The 25923-nt window shown below is 34.1% G+C and overlaps 4 protein-coding genes across 4 annotated transcripts; 1 reads left to right on the forward strand and 3 right to left on the reverse strand.

The window, feature by feature from the left end:
- The first annotated feature begins 4325 nt into the window (after positions 1-4325).
- LOC140807571 (transcription repressor OFP13-like) lies at positions 4326-5246 on the forward strand. Its single transcript, XM_073164485.1, has one exon. It carries the CDS (start codon positions 4397-4399, stop codon positions 5126-5128), a length of 732 nt encoding a protein of 243 aa, XP_073020586.1. The 5' UTR covers positions 4326-4396; the 3' UTR covers positions 5129-5246.
- A 1632-nt stretch (positions 5247-6878) lies between these two features.
- On the reverse strand, positions 6879-10032 carry LOC140807256 (eukaryotic peptide chain release factor subunit 1-3-like). The gene is made up of 2 exons (XM_073164034.1): positions 9896-10032; positions 6879-8551 (listed from the first exon to the last, which is right to left on the reverse strand). Exon 2 carries the CDS (start codon positions 8520-8522, stop codon positions 7209-7211), a length of 1314 nt encoding a protein of 437 aa, XP_073020135.1. The 5' UTR covers positions 8523-8551; positions 9896-10032; the 3' UTR covers positions 6879-7208.
- Positions 10033-12986: 2954 nt separating this feature from the next.
- Positions 12987-16107, reverse strand: LOC140807962 (protein SMAX1-LIKE 3-like). Its single transcript, XM_073164929.1, is given in 4 exon segments — positions 12987-14283; positions 14386-14623; positions 14727-15346; positions 15349-16107. Coding segments are annotated over 4 exon segments (2532 nt in total). The 5' UTR covers positions 15898-16107; the 3' UTR covers positions 12987-13158.
- A 4509-nt stretch (positions 16108-20616) lies between these two features.
- Positions 20617-25359, reverse strand: LOC140807452 (probable inositol oxygenase). Its single transcript, XM_073164298.1, has 11 exons — positions 25076-25359; positions 24374-24476; positions 23665-23746; positions 23361-23565; positions 22156-22215; positions 22012-22064; positions 21532-21654; positions 21353-21422; positions 21090-21168; positions 20910-20991; positions 20617-20790 (listed from the first exon to the last, which is right to left on the reverse strand). The coding sequence occupies exons 1-11, from the start codon at positions 25296-25298 to the stop codon at positions 20764-20766; spliced, it is 1107 nt and encodes a 368-aa protein (XP_073020399.1). The 5' UTR covers positions 25299-25359; the 3' UTR covers positions 20617-20763.
- Between the last annotated feature and the right edge of the window lie 564 nt (positions 25360-25923).

A 25923-nucleotide genomic window follows, 5' to 3' on the forward strand; every position in this document is an offset into this window, starting at 1 on the left:
AATTTTTTCTTCTCTTTAAATGACTCCTCTACCCCAGACCTACGTTCAGCAGCTTTTTCTCTCAACAAACGTCGTTTTTGGGTTCTAGAAAGAGGCTTTGGGAATTTTGGATGTTCTACTCGCCTCCATACACCATCAGGGATTGCTCTGGGAGGAACAACAAAGCGAGAATTCCTCTCATATTTTTTATCAGTGTTCATAAGAGATGGCCTCTGTATTATCTTATGAGATGACTGCTGGCCACTTCTTCTCTCGTTATTCATCGACCAAGAATATGGGCTCCTTCTGAGGTACTGGTTCACCGGCCTCCTGGCCATGGATTCCCTGTCATACCTCATATTCCTTCCAGTATAATGCAGATCTTCCTCACTGTAATAGCGGTCTTTTCCTTGACAAGTTTCTGATTTCTTCTCTTTAACCTCAAACATCATTTTCCGAGGCACCCAACACTTCTTTACAGTAATTCTCGGCCTAATGGACATGTCCCTGTTTCCACTCCTCCTCCTCTCATTGATCAAGAAGCGCAAGTCAGTACTGCTCATATTCACATTGGCTATCGGGGGAAAAGGATCTTCATCCACGATCATTGCCTCTTTTTTCTCGGGGAATTTCAAGATCCCCTTGTTGATTCTTTCCTGCAAGACATTCTTGAAAGCCCAACAAGCATTAGTATTATGATTGAAGGAATTGTGGTACTTACAGTAATCTCTCCCTTTCAATTCCTCCCTAGTGGGCAGCTTATGGTCTGGGGGGAATGTTATAAACTTTTCCTTCACTAAATGATTAAAGATTTCCTCCGTCCTTGATGCATCGAACGTATAGGGAGTTTGCGCTGGAGGCATGTTTTTCTTGGAAAATTCTTCATTCTTGCGCTTCAACAATGGGACAGTGCGTGATCCAGAATTTGCTACTTCTGCCAACGCAATTTCCTCCACTTCCTGGAAATAAGAGCCCACTGTAGACTTTCTTTTATGACTCTCCTCTCGTAACAATTCCTCATACTCTGACACTTTGGCAGCAAGTTCATAAAAATCACGGAATTCCATCCCTTGGAACTTCTTTCTAAGTTCAAAATCAAGTCCTCGCTGTGCCATCTTCACGTACTCTGATTCAGGGAGGAAAACTCGGCATCTGCTTCTCACCTTCTTGAATTCGCAAATAAAATCATTAGCGGATTCCCCCGATTTTTGGACCACCCTTGACAACTCCGCTATACTGATCTCCGGCATTGTTCTGAAGAATTGTGTATGGAACTGACGTTCCATATCATGCCAAGTCATTATAGAGTTCCGAGGCAGCGTTGCATACCATGTGAAAGCAGTGCTGGTCAAGGAATTGGGGAACAAACGTAACTTGTAATTACAAAAGTTCTCCAAATTTGCCAATTCCCCGCACTGAATTGTAAACCTCGCCACATGTTCTACGCTGGACAGACCGTCTTCCCCGGAGTATAACGTGAAGTCTGGAATGCGGTATCCTCTTGGATAAGGGTTGTCACGATCCACAACATCAGGATACGGTTTATGGAATTCTGGTCGGTTAATTGGCCTCACTCCTGGGCCATACAACTCTTGAATAACATCACGTACCATCTCAAAATCCACAACTGGAGTTTGTCGTAACTGGTAAGGAGGATAGATTGCCCCCCGGGCGTTATTCCCTGAACTGGCGCTGGAAATCCACGCATTCCCCCATCACCATACATCCCTGGATGTGAGTTAGGAGACGTCACGGAGAACACATTACCAGCCATTTGTTGGCCATTGTTGCAGTTTTGGAACTTCAATCCCAATTCTTCATCCCTCTTGTGCGGAGGAGTGTATCTCCCTCCCCTGGAAGATTCTGGAATTCGTGTTTCCCCCAAGCGGCGATTTTCACCTGCTTGAGAAATTCCTGATCCCTGGCCTTGATCTTTTAGCAATTTAACGTCAGTTTCTTGGAGTTCAGCATTTTCTGGTGTAACAGCCTCTCCTCTTACAGATTTCCTTCATTCCTTCATTTCTGCCACAAATTCCATCATAACAGTAGAGAAAGTTTGGGTCATTTCCTTGAAATCACAGCGGATATTTTTCTCCATAGCCAACATAAAGTTCAGCGAAGACCCGTCACCACCGGAAATAGCAATTCCTTCTTTCATAGTTTCTTCCTCGAACTGGTGTACAAGCCTTTCAATCGTTCTTCCTTCTGCATCAGTTTCTTCCTCCTGTGAACGATGATTTTTCCCATGTGATGGAGGAATTCCTTCATTCTTCTCAGTACGCTTTGGAGGCATTTGGTCCCACTGGGCGTGCCAACTTGTTTGTCACGAAAATTTGCGGGCGTGCCAGGCACGTGTTCGTGCCAAATTTGTGAAATAATCTGACTTCGTTTACCAAGCGTTGCGGGTCTCGATTCGGCCGTAAGTTCTAACTCCTTCGAAATGGCTCAAAAACGTAAACACGAAATAAGGAATATGACAAATTTATAGAAGGAATCCATTAACAACATCAAATTTAATTACGTTGCTATGAATTTGAACGACATTATCACAAGAAAGTTGGAGGAATATGCGAAATATGAAGAAACTAAAATACTGGAAAATGAAAAATGAGCGTGCAATTGATGATAGAATTCTGCAGAGCTTTTACTGTAGATTTTTGTGTGTAGTTGTTGAGAGAGTTTTTTGATCGTCTTCATCCACTTTCGTTCCACTCTGCACGACAGTTTTCCCTTCCCCCGTCACTCCACGTTCTTCCACTTCCTTCCACGTCGGGCCGTGGCAGCGAACTGCTATCACGTTTCTTCACTGGGCCATTGGGCTTTTTCTCTGTTTGGGCTTTATCTCTTGGGCTTCCAAGACTTTGGCTAAATCACTATAAGTTGGGTAATGGCTCATTTATTTGGACTAAACAGTAATATTTAAAAATAAATTAAATAATAAGAACAACAAAACGATAATAATGAGTTAGTGCAGAAGGGAACATGCTCTATTTTTGTCGAAGTTGTGTCATTTTGTGAAAAAATAGAAACTATACGAATTTTATTACGAATATGTGAAAAGTATTCACATTTGGAAATATCTCGATAGATTTTGATCCAACGGTTGAAAACTAGTCCCACTTTATACCCACTCATGTGCTTTTGAGCCAGCGCACGTGGGGGTCTACTCCATTTGTATATAATAAAAATTTATGTGAGATGATCTCACAGCTCGTATTTTATGAGACGAGTCTCTTATTTAGATCATGCATGAAAAAATATTATTTTTTATGCTCAGAGTATTACTTTTTATTGTGAATATGAAAAGGGTTGACTCATCTCACACATAAAGATTCGTGAGACCGTCTCGTAAGAATCTTACTCTATACACACATAATACCATTTATTGTGTTGGCAAGGACAAGTATGAAATTTTTGTACAATCAACCGTTCATTTATTGACTCACATGATATCTGGCTCTGCATGTGTGGTCCTACTCATTTTACCAATTCCATCAACTTTACTTTTGCTCTTTTCTAATTATATATATATTAATTTTACTTAAAAAAATTGCGATCCATCATTTAATTTGGCATGAAGGAAACATATAAAATTCAATTTTTTTTTTGTTACTTTTTCCACAAAATTTTATTTGACACCTCAATTCTTAAAGTAGCAACAAAATTTTGTTGAAATGAAGTTATAGAGAGTAGTAATGCTTAATTTAAAAAAGACAAAAAATTTGTGTGAGACGGTCTCACGGATCATATTTTGTGATACAGATATTTATTTGGATAATCCATGAAAAAGTACTACTTTTTATGCTAAGAGTATTACTTTTTATTGTGAATATGGACGGGGTTGATCCGTCTCACAGATTGAGATCCGTTAGACGGTCTCACATGAGACCTACTCTTTAAAAAAGTGGTTGGGTCATGATGGCTATGATTTTATTGTTCCAAATATAAAATAATAATATAATAGTTTTATATGAAATTCAAATTATTTATTATTTATTTATTTATCTGAAATACAAGTATTCAAGTTGACAAAGTGTAGTGTTGGTTCATTTGTTGTGAGCTTTCATTTAATAACATTAAATAATTGGAAACTAAATTAGATACACTCATGAGAGGTCCTACCATTTCCTCTAAGCTCCCTACCGGGTTTTGTTCATGTCATCCATATAGATAGTACTCTTATACGTTCATCATATGACATGTTTGCTGATCAGTCGATACATTATGATCGTTCATTCAATCATGATGTATATATAAATAAGTAATCATTATTTATCATTCAATACATGTGTCATGTACTGAGTTGATGATTAAATCTATTATATTAAATTAAATAACTTACCTCATAATCCTCCTCGATAGTCACTATTAAAACCTATCATTTTTGCATATAAACATCATCCAATGTCCAAGAAAAATGAAGATCCCTTCCATTTTCAAGAATAGAAAGGCAATGCAACCATGGCAATGGCCCTCATGCAAGCAACCCAAAACCCTTTCTTTTCGAGCAGGCGATCATGACAACATGTTCAAGACCGTTAACTCTATGTATCTCGACCCGACCTACATGGTGGAGACCTCGGAATCTTGGTTCACCAACACCTCGGATAGCGCGAGCTTTTCGACTGATGAGTTCTCCCAGGAGAACACGAATTCGGGGGCGGAGTGGTTGGAGACGGTCATCCGTGGGGTGAGACTATCGGAGAGGCTGTTTTTCGAGCCCGGAGACACGAGTTCTATACTCAAAGTGGATGAGAAGAATCATCAAGGAGCGTTGCCATTCAAAGAAAGCGTGGCATTGGCATTGGAATCCAGTGATCCCTACATGGATTTCAAGAAATCCATGCAAGAAATGGTGGAGAGTCAAGGGTTAAAGGATTGGGACTGCTTGGAAGAGTTGTTGGGATGGTATTTGAAGATGAATGGGAAGATGAATCATCGTTACATCGTCGGTGCATTCGTAGATTTGCTTGTTGGACTCGCTTCTGCCTCTCCTACTACGGAATCCTCCGCCATTCTGTGCCGTAACTCAGACTCCACTTCCTATTCGTCGGCCGCCTCATCTTTCTCGTCTTCTCCACTCTCTCCGACACTGGTAGTAGGTCCAGAGAGAGCCATCGACGAGGAAAATATTGTATTACAACCTTAACGTAACTTTCAATGCATCTTAATTTTGTGTGTATAGTAATTAATATTTCACTTGTTAGAACCTGTAAAAACAAGTACTTTTCCCCCAATCTCCTTTTCTACACACAGTTCTTTGAAACATAACTTATTTTTGGATTCATGACGAACATCTGGTAATTTTATGGACTTTACGACACATATCAGTTCGAATAACAAAAAAATCAAGAGTTTTTGCAACCTATGAATTTTCTTTTCACAAATTTATGAAAGAAATAGGAATCACTACCTAAATATGGTGGACAAATTATAGCTGTAGGAAAATTTGAATCGACTGGATGGTAGCAAAAACTTGTGTGAGACGGTCTCACGAGCCGTATTTTGTGAGAAGAATATCTTATTTGGATCATTCATTAAAAAATATTACTTTTTATGCTAAAATATTATTTTTTATTGTGAATATCAGTAGAGTTGACCAGTCTCACAAATAAAGATTCGTGAGACCGTCTTACAAGAGACTTACTCTGATTATTTGTATTGCATGGATGGTCATTTTGAAACATATGGAGCAATTTATTTCCAAGTTGCTGAACTAGCATATTTAATTAGCATTTTTAATTTTGAAAAGTTCTCGCAGAAAATAATATTAATGCATCATTTAATATTTCAAAATATATAAGAAATAAATACATAATTAAATTCAAAGTCTTTTCTTTTTTTCAAAAAAAAAAAAAATTTAAATTTGTATCCCTCGAAAATATAAACTAAATTTAAGTATTAACATTGATTATATCATTTGATTTGATTTCAGTTATAGTTTTATATATTTTATATATATTTAATCTCACTACTTTCTATCATATTAACTAAAATATAATTTCTTTTTTAAAGAATGTCTTGAATTTTTTAAATATAGACCGTCAATAAATTGCTATTACTATGTTGCAGTTCAATCCAGATGCAAGTGTAATCACACCATTGTTAACACACTGTCTGCACCACAGTAGGCGATCTTCATCCACTGTACTGTACGGTCAAAATCTCGATTCCTCCAAAACATGGAAAGACTATCCATAAAATATGAAGATGTCACGCAATCCAAAGATATCAAGTGATCGAGTTTTACTCGAGAAAGCCAAAACTGATATTTGAATAAGAAGAAGAATAATAATTGAAGTGTACATGTATTTGACAGACAATAGAGCAATTTTCTATCAGAAGGTTATATATTTTTGTCCAAACAGCATAAGATTGTGCCCGGATGTTGAGTTATTACCATACATTCTCCACGTGTATTTCTCATCCGGACAATGAATCAAATTGTACTAACAGAGTAATCGATTATGGATGGATCATGTTATGTATCATATCTATAGCACCAATCTTCCCATCAAGTTTACTACTTTCTTCTCATTATCTCACATTTTATACCAGCAGTAGGCACAGAGGAGCTATTGTTGTTTCTTGAACACGAAAGGATGTCAGATAAAGACTCGTGAATTGAGAGAGGGATGCGGGATAGGAATAGGGCACAACTCGATGAAATAAAATTTCAAGTTCTAACATCTCAGGGCAATATCCTCGTATGTAATGACGCGCTAGCAAGCGAGACTACCACAGTGAAGTTCAACCCTCAAGGAGTTGCAGGATATACTGAGCACAAATCAATAAGCTTTACTATTTAGTGTTTGTCTCATTTATGGATTTCCACAAAACTTACATCGTGTTGTGTTTGGGTACTCACATAGCATAATTTATAGAAAGAAAGAAACAAATAAAAAAGTGGGACAACAAATCATAAAAGTTCCACTTATTATGTGTCTCCCTGCTTATATTCGTCAAATCATAAACTTTTGCTTCAAGTAATAACCCAGATCTTACATTTGCTACTAGTACAGCAGGAACAAACAGCTGGAGTTCATAAACATAATATTAAACAACAAGTCGGGCTAGACCACTCAAAGAACCAGTAATAGTGACAGAAATTTCAAAAATCAAAAACAAATTTAAATTCATGTAATGATATACCAGGAAACTCAAAAGCGGCTCCAAGCTACACTAACTTGAAGGTCAATCAAAAGCCAGGAAGGGCTCACTGACTCATCCTAATCCGAATCCTCATAAATTTCTCCTTCATCAGATGGCTCATCAAAGGTTCGCATATCAAGTTGGTAGCGAAGAATTCCACCAATCCCACCGAATCCTCGGCAAAACTGGGATCCTTCTTGAGATCTATTCGTGACAAACTCAAGCGCGCAGCCAAAGTTTTTGTATTCATTGGCAAACCATTCGAGTAATGGCATTTTGTCTTGAACCTCCAATTCGGCAGAAGTAACCGAATCCTTGAAGTTGTTCTGGTCAGTCTCTTGATCCTTGGTCAAGTATTTAATGATAGTCTCATTGGTCACACTGTTCTTGAAAACATAACGATTTACATCCAAGTTTTCCCATACAATTAAAGTTTCAACGGCTCCCATTTCTAAAGCTTTTATAGTATCATCCACACCAAAAACATATTTTCCAGTGTCTTGACTGATTTCTTCAAAAAACTTCCCTATCAAACGCTTCTCTTGTATAAACTTCACGTTTGATAGAATTTCAGCAGATAATTCAATGGCCTGATTGAATCCATTTTCCCCTCCGTATGACACATCCGCCACATTAAGTATCTTGGCTTGCAGACGAGGATCAAACATGTCAGATTGACTCAGCTCAGTTTTAAAATCAGCAGAACCGGCAAGTATTAGCCCTGATACATTTGGCTGACTGGTAGTAGGATTAATAAAGAATTGAGTTGCAAGCTCAGCGGTCTTCCGAACATAATTATGGCGCTTTTCCATTCGAAGACGAGCAAATCGAAGAGCTGATTGCCCACCTCTTCCGTGTTTTTTGGGAAGATCAACCGTGAACTTGTGAAGCACTTCGCGAGTATTACCACTTAAGGTCCCGAAAAGGGTACCATTGCCATCCATGACAATAAACCCAAACTTCTCATCAGATTCTAAGAGTTGAGCCAGAGGTTCCGTGTGAAATTTATTGTCACAAAGGTACAAAGAAGCGTTTATGGGCTTGAAAGGCATAAAGTCAAAGGTGACCTTTTTTTCTTTTCCATCATCAGTGACGACAGTTCCAGTATAAAGAACTAGCCCATTAGGGGGTACTTTGTTGTACAACTTAAGCCTCTGCTGCGCAGATGTGATAGCACCTAAAACAGATTGACGATTCACCCTGCTTTTAATATTTGAAGCAGTACCATACTCTTCAGCCAGCATTTTAGTGATCCGGGAAACTTGATCACCAGGGGGAATGATAAGGGATATCATGCTAGTACCATTTCCTCTAGCAGACTCTAAAGCCTTGATCAGTTTCTTTATTTTCCATATTTCGATATTCTTATCATTTTCTTGACCATCAGTCATGGTGAATTGTCTTGTCAGCCGCAAACAACCTTAAAAAAGAACAAATGAAAAAATAATGTACGTTGAGATTAAATCATTAAAGAGAAAAGGAGTACAAGACCCAAAAATTAGAACTGCTAAAAGGAAAAGGCAAATATAAATGCCACCAAGAAGGAAATATTATATCACGATATAGAGAATTGTGTTTCGACCTTCGGACAAGAGAAGCGTTTCCTCCGCCATATTTCCAAACAAACATTTAACAATGCAACAATTCATGATGCACATCTTAAAGCATGAAAAGCAAGGATCAATACCAGGAAAAACAAAGTAAACAAGCGACTCTTTTAACGCTGCAAATTGATGTGATGGACTGTTTTCCACAACTCACATACTTTTCCCTGAGGCCCTCTATTTTATGGTGTGCATGAATTGACATGACAGGATGAAGAGTTCAAGACCCTTAAATATTATCGATATGGGCAATCTTACCTTCAAAAACCTGTGTGCATGCCCGTATGGGGGTGGTGCTGTTCGCGCAATCGCGCATGGGAACTTTCCATAATACACTTTTATACATTGGCAACCCAACGAAGATACGATCCACCAACAAATAAATAAAACTTTAAATTTCGGATGTGCTTTGTTTCAATTTTTTTGCCACTAATTACAGAGTCACTCCCCCAAATTCTACAGAGGCTCCCGTATCCTATTTTGGATCCCTTTCCCCGAATCCCTGGATCAGGCCCTGCCTTTATGTATGTGTGTATGGGAACGCGCACACACTCACACACAAAATCCACATATGTATGTCAGAATGCAAGTGTTACTACGTTGTAACACATAAAGGATTCATCGCGTGCTTTCTGCCTTCACGACTCCCTTACCATGTTGCATGAGAGAAAACAAAATCTTATCCAACAAAGGAGTCAGGCAACTAACAATTTTACTAAAATTTTCCCCTGGAACCATAAAATGACCCAAAAAAGAAGAAGAAGAAAACTTGTGAATAACAATTCGAAAATTATAAGTTTCACCAGAAAAAACCTCAACACCTTGATCAACTCACTGAACGGGCCTTGTCATTTTACCACGTTCATCTATACCCTCCTCATCAATCGCTTGAATACACATGAAATAGGGCGGGCCCGAGAGACAAAAACAAATCGAAAACAAAAACCTACTAATCCCGATACAAGCACATAAGACAATTCTAAATTCAGACCCATCAGAAAAGGGCTGAAAAGATTCAAACTTAACATCAATTCAAACCAAAAGGATACACTAAAATAAATAGAAAAGCGATGAAAAACACAGTGATTCGTATTAAGCCAAACATGTTTAACCAGAAAAATCATCCAAGCACATCAATCGCCGAGATATAGCTGACTCACCTGAGATGGGAAGTTTAATTAGTGAACGAGTTTGAAAGAGTTCTCTTTACTTCGCAATAGCAGCCGCCGCCTCTGCTAACCTATACAGCGGCTCCGATTAATAGAATTGTGAAATGCCTATTTGATAAAATTCCTCGTATATATACTTTTTTATTTTTATTTTTATTTTTATTTTTATTCATTTATTTACAAAGCTCAATTATATAATAAGACTAGTATTTAACCCGTGCGATGCACGGGATGATATCATTAAAAGTTAGTGAAAAATGAATAGATATTTAAATTTTAAAACATAATACAATTATAAAAAATAAAAATAAAAACTATTTTTTCACTAATTTTAAAAAGTTTCTTATATACAACGCATGTCGATTAATTTTTTTGGATAATATTCACTATCATATATCAAAATTTTAGATCGTGTAAGCCTAAGGCAATAAAATGATGTTTATCGTGTTTAGTGTATTGATGTCGGCCATCAACCTTAATATATATTTAATTATTTACTTTTCGAGAAGTTATATATTATTATTTTTTAACATGTGATAAGAAAATATTTTTAAATCACATTCAATAAAATTAATAAAAAATACTTTTTAAAAAATTCAGTAATTTCGTCTAAATCCACGTTCACAAACAATTTTGTGACATGATACGTGTTTGACACATTTGAATGATAACAATATTTTTTTGATCAATATCTTTATCCAAATAGGTTGTGATTTAATTTACAAAATTTCTTCGTAATATACACAACAGCCTATTACTCCGAAAGAAAAATGAAACGTTTGATCATAAGTAGATTATGTATAAATCAGAAAATTTATTTTATTAACATTTACTATGTGTATTCCAAAATAATGTCACCAAATTTTAAAAGGTGTCTTCTAATAAGATGTTTGCTTTCTTTAGAATTGGTCCAATCATTTCCATTACGGGACATTATACTATCATGTATCCATGAACTTTGTAATATAAAAAAAATTATCACATTAGTTACAAATAATAATTAAAATTTTGTATTAATAGAAGAATAATATTTTTTATTTCTTGATCATGAAAGATATATAGATTTCAAACTTAATGTTTCGTTGTTTCCATATATAGGTATTTCATAACAACGAACAAATATAAATTTAAACGGACATTACATCTTGAAAGGATTCAACTCATATATGGTGCTGAAAAGAAGAGCCATTTCAGAATTCAATTTTGGAATAAATAAATTTAATAAGATAAATTTTAATAAAATTGGTTTCTAATATAATATGTAATATTGCATTATTTATAATTTAAAATTCAAATAAGACATCTCAAGGGACAAAAAGTATACATTGGATGCTTTTGACAGAATTACAACGTACATTAATTATTTCAAATTATGGAAATCGCGAATTGCATGCATTGAGTGTCACACATTTCTGATTAGTGAGGATAATATTGAAAGTAATTTAATGTCCATTTGAAATTCTTTTGAATCTATCTCTTTTAATTTTCTTGTGCTATCTTATTTGGATTTTTCAGAAGACAAATCAAGATATACAATATACATATGATTTTGGAAGAAAACTTCAATGCAATAATTCTTTAAAATTAAGGTAATTTCGAAATAATATGTATTTGGGATAAAAAATTTATGATTATTAAATAGTACATTAATGTCCATTGAATATTTTATTGTAATGATAATTTTTAACACTCTACCAATTTTATTTTTAGAAAATTTAAATAAACTAATTAAATATACTATTTCTTTTTTAGTAAGTATTTTGAGAAATAAATTACTTAAAATAGCAAAATTTATTTTTGGATGATTTACTTCATGAGTGATACTGAACATTGCAAGCATTTTTATTTTAAATTTATTTATATAGTTTTACTTAAACTGATTGATATAATTAATACAAAAAAATTTAATATAGTTTACTTTTTCAATATAGTTTAGTTTTAATTTGAGTAAAAAAATAAAAAAATATTTAATACATAAATTACATTTTAATTAATATAAAAATTAATTAAATTCAAAATTGAATTAAATGAATTGATATAATCAATGTAAACAATAATTGAAGTGATCATTTATTGCAGTGCACATATTTCAATATTGATGATAAATCTTTTTTTTATAGAAATGATATTTTGGCGAGAAATTACTAATTTTGGCAAAAACTCTGTTTATATATATATATATATATATATATATATATATAGATTATTAATAATTTAATTATATAAGTAAAAGAATAAATTTACATTAAAATTATTGTAAAAAATATGCTTTAATGGTCTGAATAACAGTTCAACTTAGACTAGTCAACTAAAAGATTGTTAAAAATTAATTTTTCTCTATAAAATATTACTAATATTTATTAAAATTATGAATTTTTTTAAACAAGGTGAAATTTAGCAATATCGGTTTTAGTTTTTTTCGATCACTTTGGAGATAAAATTCTATAATTTATTTTAAATGTAAAAAAATAAACTTTCCATCATGTCAAAATAAAATCGAAATATTCGTCCAATATTTACTAATTCAAACAGAGCCAGAAATTGATCAAGAAGGAGCTAAATTTTCTGCAAAGTTAATGTACGAATATAAAAATAATAATTCGATTTTACCTATAAAAAGTATTAATTCAATTTGATTTGGGTCAATACTTAAAACTAAAATTCATTTAGATTAGGAGTAGAAAACAATTTGTGGAATGTGTCCAATAGTTAATTCAAACAAAAAAATTCTTGTGAGATGATTCGAAGGTTTAATTTTGTGAGATAGATATTTTATTTTGATCGTCAATGAAAATTTTATTTTTTTATTTTAAATATATGTTACAATATAGATAAGGTTGACCCATCTCACGAATAAATATCTGTGAGACTGTATCAGAAATACCTACTCGAAAATCGACAATATTATATATTAGTTTGTAAATAATATAGAAGAGATGCCATATATTTTATTCATCAAACAAAATTAAAACATCATTTATTTTGTAAGAACTTACAAATACTTTAATAATATATAAGATGCTGGCAACTGAGAGTTTATATATATATATAAACACTGTATAACGCATGAAAGGAAAAAATAATAGGGAAACAATTGTGTATAAGGTTAGACTAAGATCCGGTAGTAAAACTTACAACCTTGAATGTTTCATAAGTATACCATCACCCCATGTATTAAAGATCGAGAACTAGTCTGAAGTACAAAACATATAAAACAAAACAAAGATTTTGCACTTTTTTCGGTTTTCTTACATTTAAAGCACCTGAATCTTGAACACAAACTGCTCATCCACTAGCTCTAAAATCCCATTATCAGAAACTGAATGATACTCACCTGGATTATACTCTTCTGTTGCAATATTCAGATCAAGCAAGCCACATTCTTCCTCTATCCTTTTCTCATGAATATCCCTTTCTTTGATTGGAGGAGAACAAGCTCTTGATGCAGAACTAAAGCTTTCACAACTGAAAATGACAATGGCATCCTTGAAAACAACTTCTTCTTCACTGTCTGATAGTGTAAATGTCCCGTCCTCGATGGCCCTTTTGAAGCGCTTGAGAGAAAGGTGATCCATTTGATCGAAATCTTCCAAGAAAAAAACCTGGCTGGGATTCTCTCGAACGCCTTCCAAGAATCTCTCGAAAGGGCTTCCACCGTGCTCATTTCTTGCCCTTTTGTTGTTGCTTACTTCCTCAGTTGAATCGGCTCTGGTTGACGAGAAACTACTGAGATATATCGGGTTGAAACTGTTGTATGAACCGAATATGGTCCTGGCAAGTTCTCTGGCAACTGTTTCTTTTCCATCAGAATCAACTCCTAAGAAAAGAAGCCAACTTTCTTCTCTGTTTTCTCTGTTCTTGATCATGTTTTTCTTGCTTTTCATCATCCCGGACCGGCACTTTAAGACGGTATTTGCTATCTCAGGAATTATCTCTCTCTGCCACGGAGCATTCTTTCCTAAAGTTCTGCAAAGAATTTTTATGTTCTCCGAGTTAAACTCTTTAAATCTGTGTGTTAGCTCCATATCTCCACTTGTTTCACTAGAGGAAGCCGAATTAGGACTAGAATTGGGGTTAGATAAGAGGTCCGGTTTTGTTTCTGTTAAGTAGTTCTTAAAACATGGTTTAGAAACTTCGGTTTCGTTATCGTGTAGAAAGATTTGGGGCTCAATAGGTGTCTTGTTTGGCTCAAAGATTAGCGGCCAATCTAGAAGGCTTTTTTGAACCTTAGATTTGTTCTGATCATTTGAAGATATAGAGGTCGAAGGAGATTGTGAAGGTAACTCGAAGACTACATTTTCAAGAAAATGATGCTTTTTATGAACAGATGTGCAGATTGAGTTCCATTTCTTGCAAAGATCTTTGATTTTTTCACATTCCTGAAAACCATAAAGTATAACGAGAAAAATATGAGATACCTATATGCACATTTCATTAATTACAAATAATTTTCTATTCAAACACGAAAGAACTAAGTTTACCTGATCATTGCTAAGTTGTTCCGTGTTCTCATTTTTGTACTGTCGGAGCCATGAAGGCAAGTTTGAGCTGCAAGAAACAGCGCTGAACTCTTGTTTCGAGCTCGTTATACCTCGAGCTTCTCTTTCGAAGTTTGCTGAGCAGTCTGAACAGCAAACCAGATGTTTCTTGACTCCGGCCTTTTGAAATAGCCACTTGGAATCATCAACTGCCTCTTTGCTGAACCGATCATACGTTTCACTGCATCGAATGAAATAAAAGTCACATAAAACAATCATCCTGTATTATTATCCAGATTCCAACATCCCATGGTAAAAGATAAGAAAAATGCAAAAAAAATTACCCATCGAGGCTCAAACTAAGCGCCAAGCTGCGGTTATCTTGGATTGTAAGAGGATACAGACTCCAAAGTGTCTCTAAAGAAGGGTGACCACTTTTGCATTTTGCATAAGTTTTAAAGTTGGCAACTCCCATAAGCCATATTCTTCTGTTTTCTCCAACTCCATTGATTAATCTGCTGATTTCCATCATCATATACTCCACAGGGCATGAGTAAAAGCCTTTTCTTTGCTCTCTATGCTTACACCAAAACTCAGAAACCCAATCAAGATTTCCCAAGTACAAAACCGCCCCACTATTCACATAAGCTTTTACAATGGACCTCAGCTCTCCAAGCTTCACTTCAAACTCTTGTTTCGAGATGTTTTGTAGCGTAAAAAGTGGGACACTTATGAATTGCACGGACTTCATGACAGTAGGAACGTCTCTCCTGTCGAACTTATCGATCACTTTCCGAACAATCCTCTCCGCAGTAGATGAACACTCACTAACAATGACAGTGTTTCTTCTTTTCTTGTTCATCAATGCCTCAAAAACGCTCATCTCATCATCATTCTTGACTAAATTCTCGGTTCTGCCGAGAGACAGACTGTTTCCAAGAACCAAGGATTTGGTAATTTCTTTGAGGGACAACTTAAAACTGGACTCTTAGACCTGCAAATCTCCAAAGAAACAGATTGTTCCACATTGATTTTCACTTGGGTGCTTGAAAATCCAGCTTCCCTCATGACTCGACTAATGCTAGGATCATCTAAAATCGAAATGATCAGCTGTTCAATCTCGATTTTGAGTGCTAAAATCGGCTGCTGCTGCTGGTTTTCAATCGAGCCACGACGTTGGTGTGCTTGAGCTCGTTTAAATGCTGCGATAAGGGCGTTAGAGAGAGACGGAAAATGAGAATGAGGGTTTGAAAGAGGGCTGGAAACAGCGGCAGGAAGCCGATTTAGAGCAACATTGAAGCAAAGTTCAAGTGCCCTACACTGGAGTGGATGGGAATTGGTTTTAAGGCAAGCCCTTTTAAGCAAACATGTGGATGAGGCAAGCATAGTACTTGCCACATGAAGAGGGGTAACTTGTGCATGCCCCCTCCTTCGAGCAAAACTTATCGCTTGCTTAACAATGGCTGCTGATTCGGGACTTAGAGATTGATGAAGTGTGTATCCTCCACTTCTCATGGTTGTTTCAAGATTTGGAGTTCTCAAGATATATTCGAAAGCGCCGGGCTCGTTTCTAAGGATGTTGTGCTACTTTCTTGATGATAGAAAGAGTACTAGGTAGGTTAAGGGGTTTCCTGAGTTTCATAAGTTTGCGTAGTCTTGGGTATGTGCATGGGAAGTTGGAGTTTTAATAAGAGATCAAAGTGTGAAGTGTGTTTGTGCTTTCCTTGTTGCTGTTAGTTTTGCATGCTAAAGTTTTTTTAAAGAAAATTTGTATTAAAGGTGAATGCATGTGAAACAAAGCTAAGTTGTCTTGCATCTTTTACTAGTACAGAAGATAAAGCTGGATTGATAAATTTGAAGAAGTTAGATTGCTTTCTCTTTTTTAGAAAGTAACAACAATATTTGGTGCATAAAATATGCATACTTCATTGGTACAAAAGGACTCAAAATGGGTACAAAAAGAAAAAGAAAATAAAGAAGAATAATTTGAAGCAAATAATGTTGTCCAATATTTTAAATCAAATGTGTCAATTTTATAGGACTTTTTCTTTATTTGTTTGGACTCATAAATAATGTTGGTAGAGTCATGATTAAGACATTATTATGTGACAACTTAGGAAAAAAGAGAAAGAACATCAACAGTAACCAAAGCCTGAAAAGGAAGTGTTGTGTTTGTGTTTGAAGGAATTTGGAATGTTAGAGTAGCTTCTTCTTGTTTTTTTTGTTGTTTTGTTTTTAATTACTTATTATTATTAATTTATTAATAAAATTATTTTGTGATTAAAGAAAAGCAAAGAATAAAGCAATTTCAAATGATTGATACAATAAAAAGGACTAAAAGATGGGGACTCTTTTCTTCTTTTCTTTTTCAATTTTCCTTCCTTCTATACTCACGAGACCAGCTTGTTTTTGAATTCAGAAATCAGAATCAGACGCGCTTATAATCCATATTAAACATGCAATTAATTAAAGAACCCATTTTCTCACTTATCATGTATAGTTGTTGGATAAATGGTATGAAAGGAAGTGAGAGTTGTCTCACGTTGGAAAACGTGCGAACAATAATATTTCTTATTAACTCAAAATTTGAGCTAAGAGTTTCGAACTCATGGGACACCAGAAGTTTTTGGGAGGGAGAAGACGCTAATAGGTTGGATTTCACTGAAACATACATGTGCGCGGTCGACTTGGCTCGGTGTGGTGAGAGGTCTCTTGACCGTATTAATATTTTTAGACAAAATTTATTTGGAAGTGCGTCCGTCCAGAAGACTGCGTTTGATCCCATGCATCCCTTGGCCTTTCTCTCGCATCTTTGCTAGATTCCCTTCTCGTTCACTTTGTGTTTGAAAGTTTTGTATATTTAGTTCGCTATTATTAAGAGTTGTTGTGTTGCATTCTCTTGATTCGAAGTTTTTGTATCTTGGATACGATTGTCGTCAATATAGAGCACCGCTATATGAGCAATTTCGTCTTGTGGATGAAAAACTTATCATTGTCTCGACTTATTGCTTCATGTTGCTACACATTATTCCAATGTCAATGATCCAAAATAATCACAATAATTTCACGCACATACATGCCAGTCAATATATGATTATTTTTCTTTATAGTAATAAAATAATTTCTTAAAAAAATAATGTAATAACGCATTCAATAATAGAAAATACAAATATATACAGTATTTGAATTTGGTTTAGCAACTTTTGTCCAACCCTAATAATTATTTAATTAGTGGCAATCTTTGTCGATAGAAGATACTATGATCATCTCGAGCTTCGCTCCCATTATGGAATGAATTATATAAAAGTGAATGATCTCATCAACAACAAAAAATATGTATATATCTATCTAGTTAACATAGTTTTAAGGGTAATGCGTGCATCAGTATGTACGAGAGTTTATTCAATGTACATCATAAAATAACAACTGCGGGTTTTGTTGTCATAAAAAAAATACATGATGTACATCTAACTAAACGAGGAGAGCCAGTTCTTTTATAAATAAGAAATTGTGAATTTAAATAATATTTATTTAAATTTAGTATAAATTTTGTTAGCTCAAAAGATAGTAAATCCATCTTTATTCACAAATATCAAAATGTTGGATCCAATATTGATTAGGAACATGAAAGTTGAAACTTCCACAAGGGTGGAGGTATATATAAAGTGGTCAAAAGAACTTCTTTTCCATCTCAAAAGACTTGTAGCACTATTGCCTTTAATTAAGCTGTTAAATTTTGCCAGACTGAATGGTATATAAATTTTAGGTCCGATTTTGTACAAAATTTAGTCTGTAATATCATACATTTTATTTTTCTAATGCAACCTATCCTTTTTGAACTAAAAGTTAATATATTAATGTTAAATAAATAAATTATCCACCAATTTTTTTTATATGTGTGTTTGTGTGAATGTTTTTTTTTTGGAAAAATAGTGAGTCTGAAGTAAATAATTAATGGTTATATTATGATCACATAGCCGTTAGAAGAAAAGCATGATCTACATATAATCAAGAAATCATTATTTTGGGAAATATCCCAAAGGATAGGCACTAAAAATGTGCCTTTTAAGGTTTAATATATTGATCTAAAGTACCCATTATGTACGTACTTTTTTGGGCAATGCAATTTTATTTTTCTCATCAATGGCAGCCACAAACGCAGTCATATTATATATATATATACACAAACACACACACACACACACACACATGAGATGGATTGTACTGCCTGCGCGGGCAATGAACGGCCCAGATCACTCCACATGAGTGATCCGGGCCTACCTCCATATATATAAAAAAAATTGACTCGGAAAAATCCGAGCCGTTGGATTGACCCTTGCGGGCAGTGCCCGCAGGGGTAGGGTCGAGTGAACCCACATGAGATATACATGGTATGTTGTGTATTTAAATTTTTTTACGACGATAAAACCCGCAACAACTATCTTTCAGTAGTACGTAGCAAACCATGTTAGCTAGATAAAACATATTGTGCAAACTTTGTGGGATAAGCTCGTCTTATAATGTGGTGGTAGGAGGAATCAAACTCATGAAATGATATACATGATCTACTTATAGTTCCCAAGATTAGATGTTATTTTTTGCTAGATTTTGATGTGCATTTGCCTATAAGGATATTAAGTCTTTAAATTACAATATAAAGAAGATGTAGGAAAATTAAACAAGGCCTAGAAAAATAATGATTGGAGTTGTAATTATCTCCAAAAAGGATTGTAAAATGGAATTTGGAAAAGTTTAGGGGCCTTGAAATGGAGACAAAGTTTCCACATATTGATCTTTTTGCAGTCTTTTCTTTAGCAAAAGAAAAGGTATATAAATTATGCTTTTAAATATTGTCACTATCTTGCATTCATAAAGCCTTTTGCTTTCTATAACACATCGCAACTCATTTTTGCATCAAAATAATGGAAGCCTCGGATCTCATCAAACTCCCTCCCACCAATATTTATTATGAAATCATATCTCCTACCTCGTCTCATATATATTCAATGCGAAATTAAAATCTAGACTTCCAAAAAAATTTAAAAAATTTAAATATTATTTGATGGAGAAATTGTTTTTAGACAAATGAAAATGAGGTAATTAGGGGTGGAGTAGGATCTCTTATTAGACGGTCTCACGAATCTTTATCTGTGAGAGGTGTCAACCCTACCGATATTCACAATAAAAAGTAATATTTTTTCATGGATGACTCAAATAAGAGATTTGTCTCACAAAATACGATCCGTGAGACCGTCTCACACAAGTTTTTGTTTTATGGGTGTGATGTGATGTTATGAAACCTTTTTGCTTTCACAAAAAACAATGAATGCCTTGGATCCCTCAAAACAAATCATAAGATTCACTATGATTTTGGATTTGGTAACAAATAACCAAGAAAAAAATAAAAGAAAAAGTGTAATTCAGATTGTGTTGTGGGGGCTATTTCCCAGCTTAGATGGATAGAGTTCATGACTTGGTCAAAAAAGGGCAATTCACACTAAAGAAAAAAGGTAAACGAGAATGTTTTCCTTTTTCTTTTCATAAAAAAAAATATTGGGTGTGCTGTAATAATTGTTTTGATCATTTTTTCGAAAAATACAGAAGGAGAAATACTAGTAAGACTATAAGAGCAGGCTAATTATGTAAGGTGTGGTTATAATTTGATTTGGGCGTGATGATAATTTGTTCAACGTTGATAATAATAAGTTTTTTTTTAGTTGAAAAAAAATTGTTATAATTGAATCTTGAATCTGAAACATCACACAAATATACACGTTATTCAAATTTGACATGAAGGACAATAAAAGTTTCATCCTTGAGAAATGGATGATCTGGTTTCCTTTGTACTTGTGAGAACCTGAAATTTCGGCAAAACTAACAATTTCAGCAGCTAGTAAATTCACTAGCCGATCATTTTTCAGAAAACAAAATTCAGTGCAGCAACTTACATTTTCAATAGTCGAAAATTCAGTAGCTCATGCTATTTCAATAGCCTCCCAATTAATGTTCATTATTTGTTGCTTGACTTCTGTTATTATTTTGATTCAGTAAGGACAATGTAACTTTAGTGCTATGAATGAAAGATTGGTTTTCGAGTTCCTGAAATCTGTGATTTCGAGGTTTTTTGTTTTCGAATGCATATTTGAGAGCAACGTCGATATCAATCATCTCGATTTTGAGGGAATGACAATACTAACATAAGAATGAATTTTTGGATGAAAAAAAAAACCCCAATACAAGTCGTTGTGCATTTATTTTCTCGGAACTCATTAATCAAGAGAGAATGATACAATATCATTAATTAAAAACAAAAAAAGATCAATCTTCAAAAGAAAACATAAATATTCTCTAAAGCCAGCCATGCAAAGGTTGAATGATTTTTCACCACTTGAGCTTTGATGGGAAATACTGTATCAGAGGAAAAAATAATAATAATAAATCCACGTTTTATTAAATTATTCAAAACAAATATAATCAAGAAAATGTGTATTATATAATAAAAATTTATAAATAAAATGAAAATTCACCTTCTGAATGAGGGAGATGTAGTATGGCTTAACTTTCTCCACATTAATATTCACGTTGCTTTTGCTATAAAGATCATATTTGCTTCCACAATTTATTTATTCACATCCAATATATATCGTTAGTTTGAATTCACAATAAATTATAATAAATAAAACCCATAAAACAAAAACAAGGCTTACTTGAATATTTGGAGCCATTTTAGGTTTTCAAAATCCTCTTCATTCATTAGGTGTCCATACGCTCCCGACCCATGCAATGCTTAATTACCATATTGATACACAATTATTAAAATTAAGTACGCTTGCCGCTTTACTAAAAGCTATAGTTGGTGATAATTGCGCAACTCAGATCTTTTAAACTGCATAGCAACTCAAGCATTATGCTTCGATCGCTCTACCTAACATAAACAATTATTGCACCTCAACAATGTATTAATACTTACAATAAAATGAATGATATCGGATAACAAATAATGCAGCAGATGGTAAGGTGGTTTTGTTTTCCTTAGCGACCTGAAACATGAAGACATGTATGTATAACATAGACTAAAACGAATTTTTTTAAAAAAAATATTATTGAACTTGAGAAAATATATATACATATATATATATGTATACATACCAAGTACATGTAGTCATCGTGGCCCCATGACATTTTTATACAGTCTAGTCCACATCCTTTGGAATAAATTCCAAACTTAGTGTTGTAAGCAATATTTTTGTGATCAGGGTTGTCTTTAAAGAACTGCAAAGCCATTTTGGTAAATTTATTATAGGTTATATTTGCATAAATTTATTTTGCGTTCGATGAGGAGTAATTATTCATATATCTCAATATTATTAAAACATGAGTATCTTTCAAATATTAATAAAAGTTGACATCATGTTGATGATAGAATGACTAAAATTGAATCACATTATATGAAGATAACTGCTTCAGATGTAGCATAGAAAACTCCAGATATATGCATTTCTGCTCCTAATTTTGCTGTTTATTATAACTAAGGCGGATTTATCATTAACTTTTGGCAAAATTGTAGAGCAACAAAAAAAAAACTATCGTAATTTCATTCATTGATGTGTATTAGTTAGACATACGTACCTCGTAATGAATAATGGACTCATCGAATGCGCAGCCTAGAGGGAATGTGTCACCTATGCATAATATACAAGATAGGGCTGTTATATTAGCATATTATAAAAGATTTTATGGATGTTCATAAAATTCTAAAATAAAATTTCTCACCAACAACTGCCCATTGTGGGAGACCTCCAAAACTTGGAAGAAGAAGAACTTTTCCAAGATCTATGATATTATGAAGCATGAACATAAATAGTCAAGAACTCAAAATTAGTTCAAAATCTCACCATAATCTCTAAAGACTACTTCATATAATCGAAATTTCATCGATCAAGAAGTATGGAAAACAAACACGAATAAAAGCGCATAATTACTCATATATAAAGCGAAGGAGAATCGATTTATTCATCTGAGTCAGACTTGAAGGGAGATCCAAAAGATCTCCGTCTCAGGCAGAGCCTTGCAAGGGGAAAAATTAAATAATTATAGGTTATTTAAGTACCAAAATTAGTTTTATTCTTTAAAAGTTAACCTAAAAATTGTGCGACTATATAAATGGACCAAAAATATACACTTCCATGTTTTAAATCCTAGTAAGAGTATGAAATGTGTGCTCTTTCTTCCATGGGTTGTGTTATCTAACAGTAGTCAACTTTTATTTTTGAAAAATGACCATATGATGTATTTCAATACAAATTTTTAAGATGTTCACCAAACATGTCAACTCATCTAATATATGAGTGTCTCCTCAGTGATAAACACAAAGATAATCATAGTGGGTGTGCGACATATACGCCAACTGTACACACTTTACGTGAGCACCGATGATGTGATACTCAACTATTGAATTTACAATTTTGATATGTTTTATTATATCCAATAGATGACTGTTTCATCATCGATGTTCACATAAAGTGTGCATTGTGGGTATATATTGTACACTTACCGTGTCCACCTCTATGTCCACTACTGAGGTAACTCGTCTATTAGATGAGTGAACATGTCTGAGGACAACTTAACAAAACTGTATATATACCACCACGGAACTAACATAGTTGATACCCAGAATTCTCTGCAAAGTGAACTTTGACTTATTTGGCTGTGTTTGGTATTGTTGATGTATAGACATTATGTTGTTGCAATGTTACTTGTTCATGTATTTTTATTGCTCTGACAAAATATCACAAGTGACCCAAATTAAATATCTATCTCACATTAGTTTTTGTATATTTTGAATATTTGATATTTTTAAATCTTATACAAGTCTTTTAGGGGGGGGACGGGGACATATAATTATTAATTTAAATAAAGGTGGTGAGAGTTTAAAATTTTAGGTTCAAGTACACGCACCGAACTTGAGTAGTGGTTACCATGAATAAGGGCGGTCAAGTGTAACCAATCTTGATCGGGGTAGTCTTTTCTGATGGCCTCGGCAGCTTGCAGCAAATGTTGAATCTGCGGTGCATCCAAATCAGGATCACTTTCATCCACCACTTGGTTTAGAAGCTCGCAGCATTCCCATATGCTCATTTCTATTCTATCCAATTTTCCGTATATTTCCCTCATTCGCATCACCTGAAATCAATCGATTCAACGACGAGTGTCTTTTTTTTTTTTTAATCAACCACTGGACTAAACGATGATTGAAATGAAATGATCATCAGTTGTGCTTACAAAATCATGTGTTTGGTTGAGGTGCTTCAGTCGATAGATTTCCGCCACGCTCTCTTTTCTTTCACTTCCGGCTTCATAATCCCTGTCATTTTTTACACACGAACAGAATCAGTCCGTGCCCACGGCCTAGCATTTAGACAGTTTTGTTTTTAATCTAAATATCTGATTCTTCTTGTTCATCTCCATATTTATCTAATAATTCATTTATATCTGATTCAAATTCAAAATCAATGGTATATTCGTCTTCATCTATATAAATTGATTCAATAATATGATGAACAATATTTTTAAAAAAAATCTATATATCATATCGACTGTTTAGGCAGATTTTGAGTCGTTCAGGCAGCGATTAGGCCGCTTATGTCTAGGAGACGCTTTTTAGAATATTGGAATAAGTTAACATTTATTTTATTAAAGCGGAAGTTGCAAGTTTTTATTTTTATATATGTCTTTTCGCTATTTTGGTTATTCATTTCTTGAATTTCAATCTTAATCCATTTCTATTAATTTTTGTAATTTATCATTTTCCGTATGGAGCTGATGAGGTACGGATACAACACACACAAACGCTTCTAATGCCGTGTAATCATCCTATTTGACTGAAATTGCAAAACAAAATCAATTTTTTTTTTTAAAAAAAATGAAAGATAATGAACTAAGATTCAATTTTCTAAAATTATAGATTTTATGCAAATACAATCTATAATACCTGAATTTATTGCCATAGGAGTTTCGAATAGGAACTTCAAATCCCGCATTCAAATGATCGGTTTCAGAAACCTCCTTTTGTTGTACCTGATCTGTTTCCATCCCTGATGAAAGATATGTAGCCGATTTTTTTAGTTGACACGAGTAGGAGTGATGATCTCATTCAATTTTTCTCCGATCATACTTTACATGGAGTCATGGGTGGAATTTCATTTAAATAAACTCAAATGTGTTATTTGATCAGTAAGCTGATGTATATATATATATATAGGCAAAAACTTGTGTGAGACGGTCTCACTGGTCGTATTTTGTAAGACAGATATCTTATTTGGGTCATCCACGAAAAAGTATTACTTTTTATGTAAGCTATTACTGTTTATTGTGAATATCAGCATGGGTTGACCCATCTCACAGATAAAGATTCGTGAGACCGTCACATAAGATACTCACTCATATATATATATATTGGAATTTTGTGTTATATGATTTATATATGTTTTTATATTGCATATATCTAATTATACCATTAAATGTTTCTCACATGTTTCACCATTTATACACGATCCATATTCCTTTAGATTACAAAAAAAAAAAGACGGTATATATTCAGTTAGTGCAAGTGTAACAAGTAAAATACAGAGCACTCGTCGAAGCAAAGTGCTTGAAATATAACAAGGAGGTGACCAAAAGCATGCCAATGTACCTGAGGAATGGTTTCCGGCCGATGATATCGGAGCGATCAAGGTACTTTTCATGTTCAGAGAGTGGGGAGAGATAAGAGGAAAAGGGATCATGTTCCCCCAAGAAAATGAGGAAGCAGAGGCCAAATTTGCTGCACTAATCATTGTTTTAGAATGGAGAAGCTGTAAATTGATTGAAGACATTATAAAGACAGAGATGAATAGGATTGACGGTTTTTTTGGCATGAAAGAGTGTTTGCTAGAATCTTGAAATTCGAAAAGTATAATCAATTCGACCCTCTTTTAGTGTGATACGCATTATGAATGAGTTTAAAGATGAGGGTGTTCAATTTGTGACATCCTATCGCACACACGAAAGATGTGTGGTGCGATAGTTAGATAAGTAATTTTTTTGTCGAACTCATGTTCAAGGCCTAAGTGGCTATTATTTTAAATATAAAATCTAACAACTGTTATAATTTTTGGCAAAAACTTGTATGAGACGGTCTCACGAATCTTATTTTGTGAGACAAATCTCTTATTTGGGTCATCCATGAAAAAATATTATTTTTTATTGTGAATATCGGTAGGATTGACCCGTCTCACGAATAAAGATTTCTGAAACCGTCTCACAAGAGACCTACTCATAATTTTTTCTTAATTTGAGAAAAGGGTTTGAGTGATAAAATCTATACCAGTTTTTGCAAGAATTTAAATATAATGGATAGTTTTATTACACAAATAAAATATTCATTACATGGTAGAAAATAAGATTTTAATAAATTATTATAAGACATTTATATTATCAAGAGTAGGTCTCTTGTGAGACGGTCTCACGAATCTTTAGCTGTGAGACGGGTCAATCATATCA

The sequence above is a fragment of the Primulina eburnea genome, chromosome 12, assembly GCF_022965805.1.
Source record: "Primulina eburnea isolate SZY01 chromosome 12, ASM2296580v1, whole genome shotgun sequence".
Classification (NCBI taxonomy): Eukaryota; Viridiplantae; Streptophyta; class Magnoliopsida; order Lamiales; family Gesneriaceae; genus Primulina; species Primulina eburnea.

What these genes read in the sequence shown, in the direction of transcription:
- LOC140807571 (XM_073164485.1), top strand. Translation starts at nt 4,397, where the DNA reads ATGAAGATCCCTTCCATTTTCAAGAATAGAAAGGCAATGCAACCATGG.
- LOC140807256 (XM_073164034.1), bottom strand. Translation starts at nt 8,522, where the DNA reads ATGACTGATGGTCAAGAAAATGATAAGAATATCGAAATATGGAAAATA.
- LOC140807452 (XM_073164298.1), bottom strand. Translation starts at nt 25,298, where the DNA reads ATGCCAAAAAAACCGTCAATCCTATTCATCTCTGTCTTTATAATGTCT. An exon ending in TCCTATGGCAATAAATTCAG is followed by an intron (nt 23,747 to 24,373) that starts GTATTATAGATT and finishes AAAAAATGACAG; the next exon opens with GGATTATGAAGCCGGAAGTG. An exon ending in CCGATATCATTCATTTTATT is followed by an intron (nt 21,169 to 21,352) that starts GTAAGTATTAAT and finishes ATGGTAATTAAG; the next exon opens with CATTGCATGGGTCGGGAGCG.